The following is a 15,210-nucleotide window of genomic DNA, read 5'->3' as shown; positions in this document are numbered from 1 at the left end:
TTTTTTTTTTCTCAATTTTTCCAATTTTCAGTTGTTTTTTCAATTATTGAAGTTTTCGGTTTCTCAAGGTTTAAGATTAAAATTTTTAAATTTCTGGGTGTTTCAAATTTCGATTTTTCTATTTTTGATTATCAATTTTGGAATTGTTCGATGTTTATGTTTTTTAAATTTTCAGTTTTTTTTAAGGTTATAATTTTTCCTTTTCCGATCGTTGATTTCGTAATTATTCGATTTTGAGTTTCTTTATTTTTGCAGTTCTTCGATTTCACAATTTTTAAATTGTTCGGTTTTTCACTGTTTCTTTTTCGATTTTTCAGTTTTTAATTTTTTGGTTTTTCATTTTTTCAGTTTTATAATTATCCGATTTTTTGATTTTTTAAAATTTCACTTTTATTAAGGACTTCCAAATATGTAATTCCAAGTTTTTTCGTTTCTTCGATTTTTTACTTTCTCAGTTCGGGATTTTTAAATTTTTGTTTTTTTAATTGTTAATTTTTCGATTTTCCCGTGTTTCGTTTTTACATTTTTTTGACTTCTCGATTTTTTAGTTTTTCGATTTTCTTTATGATTTTTATTTTTCAGTAAAATGTTTGTACTTTAATTTTTCGATTTTCCATCTTTTTACAATTTTTAATTTATCAGTTTTTCAGGTTTCAATGTTACAAATTTTTCGATTTTACGTTTTTATTTTTTTTTCAAATTTACAGTTTTGTAATTGTGTGATTTTTAAATTTCCCTGATCCTAATTTTTCACTTTTTTCAAATAATTATTATTAGGATTTTTTTCAAGTGTACAATTCTTGGCTTTTCAGTTTCTGTATTTTTTCAAATCTTTGATTTCTCGGTTTTAAATTTTTCGGTTTTTCACTGTTTCGTCTTTTCGATGTTACAATTTTTCAATTTTTCCATGTTTCTTTTTCACAATGTCTGAATTTTTTAGTTTTCCGGTTTTCATTTTAAAATTTTTTGATTTTGAAATTATTTTTTATTGTTTAATTTATAGAAGTTTTTGTTTTTCGTTTTTTCAATTATTCACTTTCTCTAATTTTTAATTAATCAGGGTTTTCAGGTTTCAATATTACAATTTTTCGATTTTTCAATTGTTTTAACCTTTTAATTATTCGATTTTGAGTTTCTTGTTTTTTTTTTAATTTTTCGATATCTCAATTTTTAAATTGTTGGGTTTTTCAGTGCTTCTTTTTCGATTTTTCAGTTTTTAATTTTTTGATTTTTCAATTTTTCAGTGTTACAATTTTACGATTATTTTATTTTTTAAAATTTCAGTTTTAATAAATTTGTCCTTTTGTTGAAAAATTGAGAAAATAAAGAATTAAAAATAAAGTACTTCCAAGTCGGTAATTCCAAATTATTTTGTTTCTTCAAATCTTTGATTTCTCAATTCGAAATTTTTGTGTTTTTCCTTTTTTTAATTGATAATTTTTCGGTTATTCCTTGTTTCGATATCTCGATTTTTTAGCTTTGGGCCTTTCATTATGAAATTGTTGCATTTTTCAGTAAAATTTTTGTAGTTTTCGATTTTAGTTATTTTAGTGTTTTCATTTTCTAATTTGCTTTTTAATTTTTCGATTTTCTATCCGTTGAATTTTACAATTTTTCATTTTTTTTGGATTTTTCAATTCCTAGATTTTTAATTTATCATTTATTCAGGTTTCAATGTTACAAATTTTCGATTTTACAGTTTCTATCTTTTTCTCACTTGTTCCATGTTTTAATTGTTTTTTCCTTACCCAATTTTCAGTTTGCCAATTTTTTCAATTTTTCGATATTTCAAGTTTGGTTTTTCAATTTTTAATTTTCAATTTTCGATTTCTTCAATTTTTCCATTTTTAATTTTTTTTTTCAAATTTTCAATTTTGTAATTGTTTCATTTTTAAAATTTACCGATTTTTTAATTTTTCAGGTCTATGGTTTTAAAATTTTTAAATCTTGAAGTTAATTTTTTTTTATTGTTGATTGTTTAATTTATAGAAGTTTTTGTTTTTCGTTTTTTCAATTCTTCACTGTTTCGATTTTTAATTAATTAGGATTTTCAGGTTTCTATATTACAATTTTTTGATTTTTCAATTGTTTTTTTTAATTATCCCATTGTTCAATTTCTCAATTTGTTCCTTTTTTGATTTTTCAATTTCTAAATTATTCGATGTTTCGAGTTTCATTTTTCAGTTTGTAGATCTCATTTTTGGGTTTTTTCAAGTATTCTTTATTTTTTCAGTTCTTCGATTTCTTAGTTTTTTGATTTTTCTATTCAATTGAAAATTTCGGTTTGAATAAGTTTGTCCTTTTGTTGAACAATTAAAAAATGACAAATCGAGAAAATGAAAAAAAATCGAAAATTTGAAAAATTTCATATCGAAAAATTGTAGAATTTTTTCAATTTTTCAATTTCTCAATTTTAAATTGTTTTGTTTTTTGATATTTGAGTGTTACAATTTTCCGGTTTTTCAAAAGTTCAGTTTGAATAAATTTGTCCTTTGTTGAACAATTAAAAAATGCAAAATCGAGAAAATGAAAAATTAAAAATCGAGAATTTGAAAAATTTAATATCGAAAAATTGCAGAATTGCTTCTTTTGTAGATTTTTCAGTTTATCGATATTTAATGAATCAGGGTTTAATTCAATTTTTCATTTTTTCATTTTTCGATTTGTCGAATTTCATTTTCCAATTTTTGATTCTCATTTTTTCGGTTTTTTCAATTTTTCTTTATTTTTTCAATTCTTCGACTTCTGAATTTTTAAATTTTTTGATTTTTCAATTTTATAATTTTTAGACGTTTCAATGTTACAATTTTCTGATTTTAAAATTTTTCAAAATTTCGGTTTGAATAAATTTGTCCTTTTGTTGAACAATTAAAAAATGAAAAATCGAGAATTTGAAAAGTATTATATCGAAAAATTGCAGAAATGCTGCGTTTTGCCGATTTTTCAATTTCTCGATTTTTAATTGTTGCATTTTTCAATTTTTCGGTGTCTCGATTTTCATTTTTAAAATTTTGGTATTCGTCATTGTTTCAATGATACAATTTTCCGATTTTCCAATAATTTAGTTTGGATAAATTTGTTCTTTTGCTGAAAAATAAAAAAACACGAAATTTAACAATTAAAAAACTAAAAGATTAAAACTCAAAAAATTATAAAATCGGAGAACTAACAAAGCAAAAATGCAATAATTAAAAAATCGTAAAATCGAAAACTGAAGAATCTGTAAAATTAACAAATCAGTGCCGATTAAAAAAATGCTCCCACACAATAATAAATATAAAAACAAATCGTATGGTTTTCCCTAGAGTTAATTAATTTTTTAGACTACAAGTGCTAAAATTTTACTAACATTTCATTTTTCAATCGTTGGTGCTGTAGTTATGATAACTGCGCACTTAATTATAGTGTACAAAGTTTCCTAACATTCGTCAGACTCTTCGGGAATTTGCGCTGATAAAGTTTGCATTCTTATGGAAACAATGAAAAGTGCTTTAAATTATTTTGCAAAATTTCAATTTTTTTAGTAGAACAGGCTGATAAAGTTTGTAATCTTATGTAAACAGTGAAAATACTTTAAATTGTTTTGCAAATTCCAAAAAGGATCACACGTGGTTTAAAAATGTTGGGTACTACACTGATATAAGCGATTTAAATATTCAGAACATTTTGTTCGATTTTGGTTTAATTAATAATTTTAGTCCAGTATTTTGAGAAGACAAAGTCATTCAAATCAAACTATTTCCTACGTGACATTCTTTCGATGTAAGTATAAACATAAATAAACACTTGAGCGTCAGATTGCTATTACCTAGTGTTGAAGGACAAGGGTTGTTAGAGACGGATTATTTTAAGTTCAACATGGTGAGTCATTAGAATCTGACAACGGACTGTCAGTCAGTAGCGTAACATGCACACTCATGGAATTCTCATTTTGCAGATAATTGGGGCCTAATTATAGTGTACACAGTTCTATAACGTCTGTACAGACTCTCCAGGTATTTTACGCTGAGTGCATTTTTATGGAAACGGCGAAAACAATTTTTTTATCGTAGAGGAATTTTACTCTGATAAATTTTGCATTGTTATAAAAACAGTGACGACGTTAAATTATTTCGCAAATTCCAAAATGTCAATAAAGGATTGTACAAAAGAATAAAATTTACTTGTTTCTGTAAACCCTCTTTCCAAAGACGATAAGAAACTAGTACATAATATACGTGTTAAAGGAATTTTAACCACAATTTCAGAAAAATTCAAAAATTTGAATCAAATTACACAAGGAACTTGCACAATAGGACAAAAATTTGTGGTCTGTTTTTGAGGAATGTATTTTTAATAGTGAATAAAAAGCAATAAACAATACACTTTGAAGAGATTTTTTTCCCAAGAACAAATTCTTAGTTATTGTTCCAAATTCTTCATTATCAAAGTACTACTTGAAGATAATTAAACGCCGATGTTGTACAAACACTTCAAGACATGAAAAGACGTATCTTCCAGCGTTTCCTTTTTCACAACGCATTTCTTGATGGCTTCTTCTGCTTCTTCGCAATTTAGATCTCCTTTTTGAAGCCATTTCTTCAAAGATTTAGTGTTGTAAGTACCATCTTGATTCAACCATCCGGCTTTGGTATCTACACATACAGCAAATTCACGTAATTGTTTATTGTTCTCATATGCCGAAACATCACAAATTTTGCGGTTGAAAATGTCGTCGACGAGTTGTTTGGAGACTTTGGTCTCTTCTTGACACTCTTTGTTGGCCGTGATAATATCAGATTGTTGCTGACTACTTAGTCCCTTAAATAAATACAAAAAAAATTAATTGAAATAAAATTACGAGTGGTAAAATTTTACTAACCTGGGAATACACCACAAGTGTGATAAGGATTAAGTAGGTCGGAAGCTTCATTTTTCGGTAGTTGCTGCTGTAGTTATGGCGCCAGTTACACCAGGACAGATTTTTTATACCTCCACTGCGGAATTCTAATTTTGCACATAAGTGCGCATTTTATGTGCAAAAATTCGTAACATTGGTACGGACTCGCCAGGAATTTGCATTCTTATGGAAACAATGATTATTTTGCAAATTTCAACGATTTTTCCGTGTTTCAATTTTTTTTTTTCAAATTTACAATTTTGTAATTGCTTCTCAATTTTTAATTTTTTACTTTTTCAAGTGTACAATTCTTGGCTTTTCTATTACCCGATTTCTCAGTTTCTATATTTTGTCAAATCTTTGATTTCTCGGTTTTTCTCTGTTTCGTCTTTTCGATGTTACAATTTTTCAATTTTTCCATTTTTTTACAATGTCTTAATTTCTTAGTTTTCCGGTTTTCATTTTAAAATTTTTGGATTTTGAATTTTTTTTTTTGTATTTTTGATTGTCCAATTTATAGAAGTTTTGTTTTTCATTTTTTCAATTATTCAGTTTCTCGTTGTTTAATTAATGAGCGTTTTCAGGTTTCAATATTACAATTTTTCGATTTTTCAATTGTTTTAACTTTTTAATTATTCGATTTTGAGTTTCTTTATTTTTTAATCCTTCGATATCTCAATTTTTAAATTGTTGGGTTTTTCGTGTTACAATTTTCCGATTTTTTTGATTTTTAAAAATTCCAGTTTTAATAAATTTGTCCTTGTGTTGAAAAATTAAAAAACGAAAATTGAGAAAATAAAAAATTAAAAATAAAATACTTCCAAGTAGGTAATTCCAAATTATTTTGTTTCTTCGATTTTTTGATTTCTCAATTCGAGATTTTCATATTTTTCGTTTTTTAATTCATAATTTTTCGATTTTTCCGTGTATCGACTTCTCCATTTTTTAGTTTTTCGATTTTCTAATTTACCTTTTAATTTTTCGATTTTCTGTCTCTTGAATTTTACAATTTTTCTATTTTTCGATTTTTCAGTTATTAGATTTTTAATTTATTACTTTTTCAGGTTCCAATTTTTTCAATTTTTCGATGTTTCAAGTTTGGTTTTCCAATTTTTGACTTTAAATTTTTTATTTCTTCAATTTTTCCATTTTTTATTTATTTTTTTTTCAAATTTAAAATTTGGCAATTGTTTCAATTTTAAATTTGCCGATTTTAAATTAATTTTGCACTCTTTTTTGAAGTAATTATTAGGGTTTTTGTTATTCAATTTTTGGCTTTCCCATTTTGCGATTTTTCAGTTTCTGTATTTTTTCAATTCTTCGATTTCTCAACTTTTAAATTTTTCGGTTTTTCAGTGCTTCGTTTTTCGATGTTAGAAATTTTTAATTTTTCCATGTTTCGTTTTTACAATTTCTTAATTTTTTAGTTTTCTGGTTTTCATTTTAAAATGTTTGAACTTTGAAATACATTTTTTTTGTATTTTTGATTGTTTAATTTATGGAAGATTTGTTTTTCGATTTTCAATTTTTCGTTTTCTCGATTTTTACTTAATCAGGGTTTTCAGGTTTTAATAGTACAATTTTTCGATTTTTCAGTTGTTTTAAGTTTTTAATTAATCGATTTTGCGTTTCTTTATTTTTTTAATTCTTCGATATCTCGGTTTTTAAATTGTTGGGTTTTTCAGTATTACAATTTTCCGATTTTTTGATTTTTAAAAATACCAGTTTTAATAAATTTTTCCTTTTGTTGAAAATTTAAAAAGTGAAAAATTAAGAAAACAAAAAATTAAATATAAAGTACTTCCAAGTAGGTAATTCCAAATTATTTTGTTTCGATTTTTTATTTTCTCAATTAGAGATTTTTAAATTTTTGGTTTCTTTAAATGTTAATTTTTCGATTTTTCCGTTTCGTTTTAAATTTTTCGATTGCTCGATTTTTTAGTTTTTCGATTTTCATTATTATTTTTATTTTTCAGTAAAATTTTTGTATATTTTGATTTTTAAATTTGCAGATCTTTTAATTTTGCGATTTTCCAAGTTGCTTTTTAATTTTTCGATTTTCCATCTTTTTACAATTTTACGTTTTTATTTTATTTTCAAATTTACAATTTTGTAATTGTTTGATTTTTAAATTTCCTTATTTTTAATTTTTCACTTTTTTCAAATAATTATTATTAGGATATTTTTTCAAGTGTACAATTCTTGGCTTTTCAATTACCCGATTTTTCGTTTCTGTACTTTCTCAAATCTGATTTCTCGGTTTTTAAATTTTTCGGTTTTTCACTGTTTCGTCTTTTCGATGTTACAATTTTTCAATTTTTCCATGTTTCTTTTTTACAATACTTTGTATTTTTGATTATTTAATTTATAGAAGATTTTGTTTTTCGTTTATTTCAAATGTTCATTTTCTCAATTTTTCATTAATCCGGGTTTTCAGGTTTCAATATTACAATTTTTCGATTTTTCAGTTATTTTAACCTGTTAATTATTCGATTTTGAGTTTTTTTACTTTTTTAATCCATTTTTAATAAATTTGTCCTTTCGTTGAAAAATTAAAAAATGAAAAATTGAGAAAACAAAAAATCAAATATAAAGTACTTCCAAGTAGGTAATTCCAAATTATTTTGTTTCTTCGATTTTTTGATTTCTCTCATTCGAGATTTTTATATTTTTTGTTTTTTTAATAGATAATTTTTCGATTTTTCCGTGTTTCGATTTCTCCATTTTTCATTATGAAATTGTTGCATTTTTCAGTAAAATTTTTGTATTTTTCGATTTTCTATCTGTTGAATTTTACAATTTTTCGTTTTTTGGATTTTTCATTTCCTAGATTTTTAATTTATCATTTATTCAGGTTTCAATGTTACAAATTTTCGATTTTACAGTTTCTATCTTTTTCTCACTTGTTCCATGTTTTAATTGTTTCTTCCTTACCCAATTTTCAGTTTGCCAATTTTTCTAATTTTTCGATATTTCAAGTTTGGTTTTTCAATTTTTAATTTTCAATTTTCGATTTCTTCAATTTTTCCATTTTTAATTTTTTTTTTCAAATTTACAATTTTGTAATTGTTTCATTTTTAAAATTTACCGATTTTTCAATTTTTCAGGTTTTTGGTTTTGAAATATTTTAATTTTGAAGTTATTTTTTTTTATTTTTGATTGTTTAATTTATAGAAGTTTTTGTTTTTCGTTTTTTCAATTTTTCACTGTTTCGATTTTTAATTAATTAGGATTTTCAGGTTTCTATATTACAATTCTTTGATTTTTCAATTGTTTTTTTAATTATCCCATTGTCCAATTTCTCAATTTGTTCCTTTTTTGATTTTTCAATTTTTAAATTATTCGATGTTTCGAGTTTCATTTTTCAGTTTGTAGATCTCATTTTTGGGTTTTTTCAAGTATTCTTTATTTTTTCAGTTCTACGATTTCTTAGTTTTTTGATTTTTCTATTCAATTGAAAATTTCGGTTTGAATAAGTTTGTCCTTTTGTTGAACAATTAAAAAATGACAAATCGAGAAAATGAAAAAAAATCGAAAATTTGAAAAATTTCATATTAAAAAATTGTAGAATTTTTTCAATTTTTCAATTTCTCAATTTTAAATTGTTTTGTTTTTTGATATTTGAGTGTTACAATTTTCCGGTTTTTCAAAAGTTCAGTTTGAATAAATTTGTCCTTTGTTGAACAATTAAAAAATGCAAAATCGAGAAAATGAAAAATTAAAAATCGGGAATTTGAAAAATTTAATATCGAAAAATTGCAGAATTGCTTCTTTTGTAGATTTTTCAGTTTCTCGATATTTAATGAATCAGGGTTTAATTCAATTTCTCATTTTTTCATTTTTCGATTTGTCGAATTTCATTTTCCAATTTTTGATTCTCATTTTTTCGGTTTTTTCAATTTTTCTTTATTTTTTCAATTCTTCGACTTCTGAATTTTTAAATTTTTTGATTTTTCAATTTTATAATTTTTAGACGTTTCAATGTTACAATTTTCTGATTTTAAAATTTTTCAAAATTTCGGTTTGAATAAATTTGTCTTTTTGTTGAACAATTAAAAAATGAAAAATCGAGAATTTGAAAAATATTATATCGAAAAATTGCAGAAATGCTGCGTTTTGCCGATTTTTCAAATTCTCGATTTTTAATTGTTGCATTTTTCAATTTTTCGGTGTCTCGATTTTCATTTTAAAATTTTTGTATTCGTCAGTGTTTCAATGTTACAATTTTCCGATTTTCCAATAATTGAGTTTGGATAAATTTGTTCTTTTGCTGAAAAATAGAAAAACACGAAATTTAAAAATTAAAAAACTAAAAGATTAAAACTCAAAAAATTATAAAATCGGAGAACTAACAAAGCAAAAAATGAAATTATTGAAAAATCGTAAAATCGAAAACTGAAGAATCTGTAAAATTAACAAATCGGTGCCGATTAAAAAAATGCTCCCACACAATAATAAATATAAAAACAAATCGTATGGTTTTCAATAGAGTTAATTAATTTTTTTAGACTACAAGTGCTAAAATTTTACTAACATTTCATTTTTCAATAGTTGGTACTGTAGTTATGATAACTGCGCACTAAACTATAGTGTACAAAGTTTCCTAACATTCGTCAGACTCCTCGGGAATTTGCGCTGATAAAGTTTGCATTCTTATGGAAACAATGAAAAGTGCTTTAAATTATTTTGCAAAATTTCAATTTTTTTAGTAGAACGGACTGATAAAGTTTGTAATCTTATGTAAACAGTGAAAATACTTTAAATTGTTTCGCAAATTCCAAAAAGGACCAGGTTTAAAAATGTTGGGTACTATACTGATATGACCGATTTAAATATTCAGAACATTTTGTTCGATTTTGGTTTAATTAATAATTTTAGTCCAGTGTTTTGAGAAGACAAAGTCATTCAAATCAAACTATTTCCTACGTGACATTCTTTCGATGTAAGTATAAACATAAATAAACACTTGAGCGTCAAATTGCTATTACCTAGTGTTGAAGGACAAGGGTTGTTAGAGACGGATTATTTTAAGTTCAACATGGTGAGTCATTAGAATCTGACAACGGACTGTCAGTCAGTAGCGTAATATGCACACTCATGGAATTCTCATTTTGCAGATAATTGGGGCCTAATTATAGTGTACACAGTTCCATAACGTCTGTACAGACTCTCCAGCTATTCTACGCTGATAAAGAGTACATTTTTATGGAAACGGCGAAAACAATTTTTTTATCGTAGAGGAATTTTTACTCTGATAAATTTTGCATTGTTATGGAAACAGTGACGACGTTAAATTATTTCGCAAATTCCAAAATGTCAATATAGGATTGTACAAAAGAATAAAATTTACTTGTTTCTGTAAACCCTCTTTCCAAAGACGGTAAGAAACTAGTATATAATATACGTGTTAAAGGAATTTTAACCACAATTTCAGAAAAATTCAAAAATTTGAATCAAATTACACAAGGAACTTGCACAAGAGGACAAAAATTTGTGGTCTGTTTTTGAGGAATGTATTTTTAATAGTGAATAAAAAGCAATAAACAATACACTTTGAAGAGATTTTTTTCCCAAGAACAAATTCTTAGTTATTGTTCCAAATTCTTTATTATCAAAGTACTACTTGAAGACAATTAAACGCCGATGTTGTACAAACACTTCAAGACATGAAAAGACGTATCCTCCAGCGTTTCCTTTTTCACAACGCATTTCTTGATGGCTTCTTCTGCCTCTTCGCAATTTAGATCTCCTTTTTGAAGCCATTTCTTCAAAGATTTAGTGTTGTAAGTACCATCTTGATTCAACCATCCGGCTTTGGTATCTACACATACAGCAAATTCACGTAATGGTTTATTGTTCTCATATGCCGAAACATCACAAATTTTGCGGTTGAAAATGTCGTCGACGAGTTGTTTGGAGACTTTTGTCTCTTTTTGACACTCTTTGTTGGCCGTGATAATATCAGATTGTTGCTGACGACTTAGTCCCTTAAATAAATACAATAAAAATTAATTGAAATAAAATTACGAGTGGTAAAATTTTACTAACCTGGGAATACACCACAAGTGTGATAAGGATTAAGTAGGTCGGAAGCTTCATTTTTCGGTAGTTGCTGCTGTAGTTATGGCGCCAGTTACACCAGGACAGATTTTTTATACCTCCACTGCGGAATTCTAATTTTGCACATAAGTGCGCATTTTATGTGCAAAAATTCGTAACATTGGTACGGACTCGCCAGGAATTTGCATTCTTATGGAAACAATGATTATTTTGCAAATTTCAACGATTTTTCCGTGTTTCAATTATTTTTTTTTTTCGAATTTACAATTTTGTAATTGCTTCTCTATTTTTAATTTTTTACTTTTTCAAGTGTACAATTCTTGGCTTTTCAATTACCCGATTTCTCAGTTTCTATATTTTGTCAAATCTTTGATTTCTCGGTTTTTCTCTTTTCGATGTTACAATTTTTCAATTTTTCCATTTTTTTTACAATGTCTTAATTTCTTAGTTTTCCGGTTTTCATTTTAAAATTTTTGGATTTTGAATTTTTTTTTGTATTTTTGATTGTCTAATTTATAGAAGTTTTGTTTTTCATTTTTTCAATTTTTCAGTTTCTCGTTGTTTAATTAATGAGCGTTTTCAGGTTTCAATATTACAATTTTTCGATTTTTCAATTGTTTTAACTTTTTAATTATTCGATTTTGAGTTTCTTTATTTTTTTAATCCTTCGATATCTCAATTTTTAAATTGTTGGGTTTTTCAGTGTTACAATTTTCCGATTTTTTTGATTTTTAAAAATTCCAGTTTTAATAAATTTGTCCTTTTGTTGAAAAATTGAGAAAATAAAAAATTAAAAATAAAATGCTTCCAAGTTGGTAATTCCAAATTATTTTGTTTCTTCGATTTTTTGATTTCTAAATTAGAGATTTTCATATTTTTCGTTTTTTAATTCATAATTTTTCGATTTTTCCGTGTTTCGACTTCTCTATTTTTTAGTTTTTCGATTTTCTAATTTACCTTTTAATTTTTCGATTTTCTGTCTGTTGAATTTTACAATTTTTCGTTTTTTCGATTTTTCAATTATTAGATTGTTAATTTATCACTTTTTCAGGTTCCAATGTTACAAATTTTCGATTTTACAGTTTCTATCTTTTTCTCACTTGTTCCATTTCTTGTTTTTTCCTTACCCAATTTTCAGTTTGCCTATTTTTTCAATTTTTCGATGTTTCAAGTTTGGTTTTCCAATTTTTGACTTTCAATTTTTCATTTCTTCAATTCTTCCATTTTTTATTTATTTTTTTTTCAAATTTAAAATTTTGCAATTGTTTCAATTTTAAATTTGCCGATTTTTAATAAATTTTTCACTCTTTTTTGAAATAATTATTAGGGTTTTTGTTATTCAATTTTTGGCTTTTTCATTCTTCGATTTCTCAACTGTTAAATTTTTCGGTCTTTCAGTGCTTCGATTTTCGATGTTAGAAGTTTTTAATTTTTCCATGTTTCGTTTTTACAATTTCTTAATTTTTTAGTTTTCTGGTTTGATTGTTTAATTTATAGAACTTTTTGTTTTTCGTTTTTCCAATTTTTCAATTGTTTTTTCAATTATCCCATTGTTCGATTTCGCAATTTTTCAATTTTTAAAAATTTCGATACTTCAAGTCTCATTTTTGGGTTTTTTCAAGTTTTCTATATTTTTTCAATTCTTCGATTTCTCAATTTTTTGATTTTTCAATTCATTTCAAAATTTCGGTTTGAATAAATTTGTCCTTTTGTTGAACAATTAAAAAACGACAATCGAGAAAATGAAGAAATAAAAATCGAGAATTTGAAAAATTTTATATCGAAAAATTGCAGAATTGTTTCTTTTTCCCGATTTTTCGATCTCTCAATTTTTTCATTTTTCGATTTTTCAATTTTTCGATATTTCAAGTTTCATTTTAAAATCTTTGGATTTTGAAATTAAAAATTTCTGAATTTATAGAAATTTTTGTTTTTCGTTTCTTCAATTTTTCAATTTCTCGATTTTAAATTAATCAGGGTTTTCAGGTTCCTATATTACAATTTTTGGATTTTTCACTTGTTTTTTCAATTATCCACTTGTTTAATTTCCCATTTTTTCATTTTTCTGTTTTTCAGTTTTAAAATTTTTCGATATTTCAAGTTTCATTTTTCAATTTTTGATTCTCATTTTTTCGGTTTTTTCAATTCTCCTTAATTTTTTCAATTCTTCGACTTCTCAATTTCTAAATTTTTTGATTTTTCAATTTCATCATTTTTAGATGTTTCAATGTTACAATTTTCTGATTTAGAAATTTTTCAAAATTTCGGTTTGAATAAATTTGTCCATTTGTTGAACAATTAAAAAATGAAAAATCGAGAGTTTGCAAAATATATCGAAAAATTGCAGAACCATCTTTATTGAATAAACATAATAAGATTAAGTTGCGCATCAAAGTACTACTTAAACTCCGTCGTTGTACACACAACTGAAGGCATGAAAAGACGTCTCTTCCAACGTTTCCTTTTGCACAAGGCATTTCTTGATGAGTTCGTCCACCTTTTCATCACATAGATTTCCATCTTTAAGAATTGTTTTCCAGGCTTTAGTGTCGAAGTTACCATCCTGCTTGAACCATCCTCCTGTGACATCTACGCATAAAAGATATTCACGTAGTGGTTTATTGTTTTCATACACCGAAACATCAGGAATGGCGTGGTCGAAGAGGGCTTTGATAAGTTGTTTAGAGACTTTTGACTTTTCTTGACAGTCTTTGTCGACGGCACTGATAGCATCTTTTTGCTTTTGAGTTAGTGCCTTAAATCAACAATACATTAAAACGAATTTTGTAGACTACAAGTGGTAAAATTTCACTAACCTGGGAATACACCACAAGTGTGGTAAGGATTAAGTATGTCGGAAGCTTCATTTTGCGATAGTTGCTGCTGTAGTTATGATGTCACCGACACCAGGACAGATTTTTTATACCTGGCTGAGGAATTCTAATTTTGCACTTAATTACAGACTTTAGTATAGTGTACAAAGTTTGCTAACAATCGTACAGACGCTTCGGGAATTTGCGCTGATAAAGTTTGCATTCTTATGGAAACAATGAAAAGTGTTTCAATTTTTTTAGTAGAACGGGCTGATAAAGTTTGTAATGTAATGTAAACAGTGAAAATACTTTAAATTGTTTCGCAATTCCAAAAAGAGCCACACGTGGTTTAAAAATGTTGGGGTACTACTAAATTATCACAAAAGAAATCTGAAAAATTTTTGGTTGTCTGGCGTTTGTATCCATTTTTATTAAGAACGAGTGTTTTGAGAAGACAAACTCAATCAAATCAAACTATTTCCTACGTGACATTCTTTCGATGTAAGTTTAAACATAAACACTTGAGCGTCAGATTGCTATTACCTAGTGTTGAAGGACGAGGGTTATTAGAGATGGATCATTTTAAATTCAACACGGTGAGTCATCATAATCTGACAACGGACTGTCAGTCAGTGGCGTAACATACACACTTCAGAAGGGGGTGCTATTTAAATTATTTTTTTTAAATCGCAAACAATAGCACGCGGAAACCTAAACTTAAGTGAATCAGAAGAACAAATTTAAATTCAAATTCTTAGTTGTTCGGAAATGTTTATTGAATACATTTATAAGGACAGATTAAGATTGAAGACAGTTAAACGCCGTTGTTGTACAAACACCTGTAGGCCTGAAAAGACGTCTCTTCCTGTGTGTCCCTTTGTACAACGCATTTCTTGACGAGTTCGTCCACCTTTTCATTACTTATATTTCCATCTTTAAGAGTTTTTTTCCAGGTTTCAAGGTTCAAGGTACCGTCCTTTTTATAATATCCACCTGTGGTATCTACGCATACAAGATATGCACGTAATGCTTGACTGTTTTCATATTTCGGAAAATCACGAATTTTGCGGTTGAAAAGGTCGTCGATAAGTTGTTTAGAGACTTTTGTCTTGTCTTCACACGGTTTACTGACGGGGTCAAGATCAGCATCTTGTTTTCCAGTTAGGGCCTTAAATACATAGTACAATAAAACGAGTTTCGTACGCTGTAAGTGGTAAAATTTTACTAACCTGGGAATGCACCACAAGTGTGGTAAGGATTAAGTAGGTCGGAAGCTTCATTTTGCGATAGTTGCTGCTGTGGTTATGCCGGTATTGACACCAAGGCAGTTTTTTTATACCTTCGCTGCGGAATTCTTATTTTGTAGATAATTGGGGCCTAATTATAATGTACACAGTTCCATATCGTCTGTACAGACTCTCCAAGCATTTTACGCTGATAAAAAGTGCATACTTATGG

The 15,210-nt window shown here is 26.5% G+C and overlaps 2 protein-coding genes across 3 annotated transcripts in view; one reads left to right on the top strand and one right to left on the bottom strand.

Annotated features, from left to right (window-relative positions):
- LOC135126138 (bone morphogenetic protein 1 homolog) overlaps positions 1 to 15,210 on the top strand; it is a 430,017-nt gene that overhangs the window by 76,302 nt on the left and 338,505 nt on the right. The window lies entirely within an intron of this gene.
- Positions 4,391 to 4,922, bottom strand: LOC135126035 (uncharacterized). Its single transcript, XM_064051824.1, has 2 exons — positions 4,862 to 4,922; positions 4,391 to 4,800 (listed from the first exon to the last, which is right to left on the bottom strand). Exons 1-2 carry the CDS (start codon positions 4,910 to 4,912, stop codon positions 4,447 to 4,449), a joined length of 405 nt encoding a protein of 134 aa, XP_063907894.1. The 5' UTR covers positions 4,913 to 4,922; the 3' UTR covers positions 4,391 to 4,446.

The sequence above is a fragment of the Zophobas morio genome, unplaced genomic scaffold (assembly GCF_036711695.1).
Source record: "Zophobas morio isolate AGI-343-1 ecotype UQ-CSIRO unplaced genomic scaffold, CSIRO_AGI_Zmor_V1 ptg000010l, whole genome shotgun sequence".
NCBI classification, from domain to species: domain Eukaryota; kingdom Metazoa; phylum Arthropoda; class Insecta; order Coleoptera; family Tenebrionidae; genus Zophobas; species Zophobas morio.
Note: the sequence above shows the minus strand (reverse complement) of the source record. Positions and strands in the feature narration are given on the sequence as shown.

Bases quoted from the DNA above. Each gene is read 5' to 3' on its own strand.
- LOC135126035 (XM_064051824.1), bottom strand. From the start codon at position 4,912: ATGAAGCTTCCGACCTACTTAATCCTTATCACACTTGTGGTGTATTCC. The intron at 4,801-4,861 runs GTTAGTAAAATT...TATTTATTTAAG, and splicing joins CACTTGTGGTGTATTCCCAG to GGACTAAGTAGTCAGCAACA.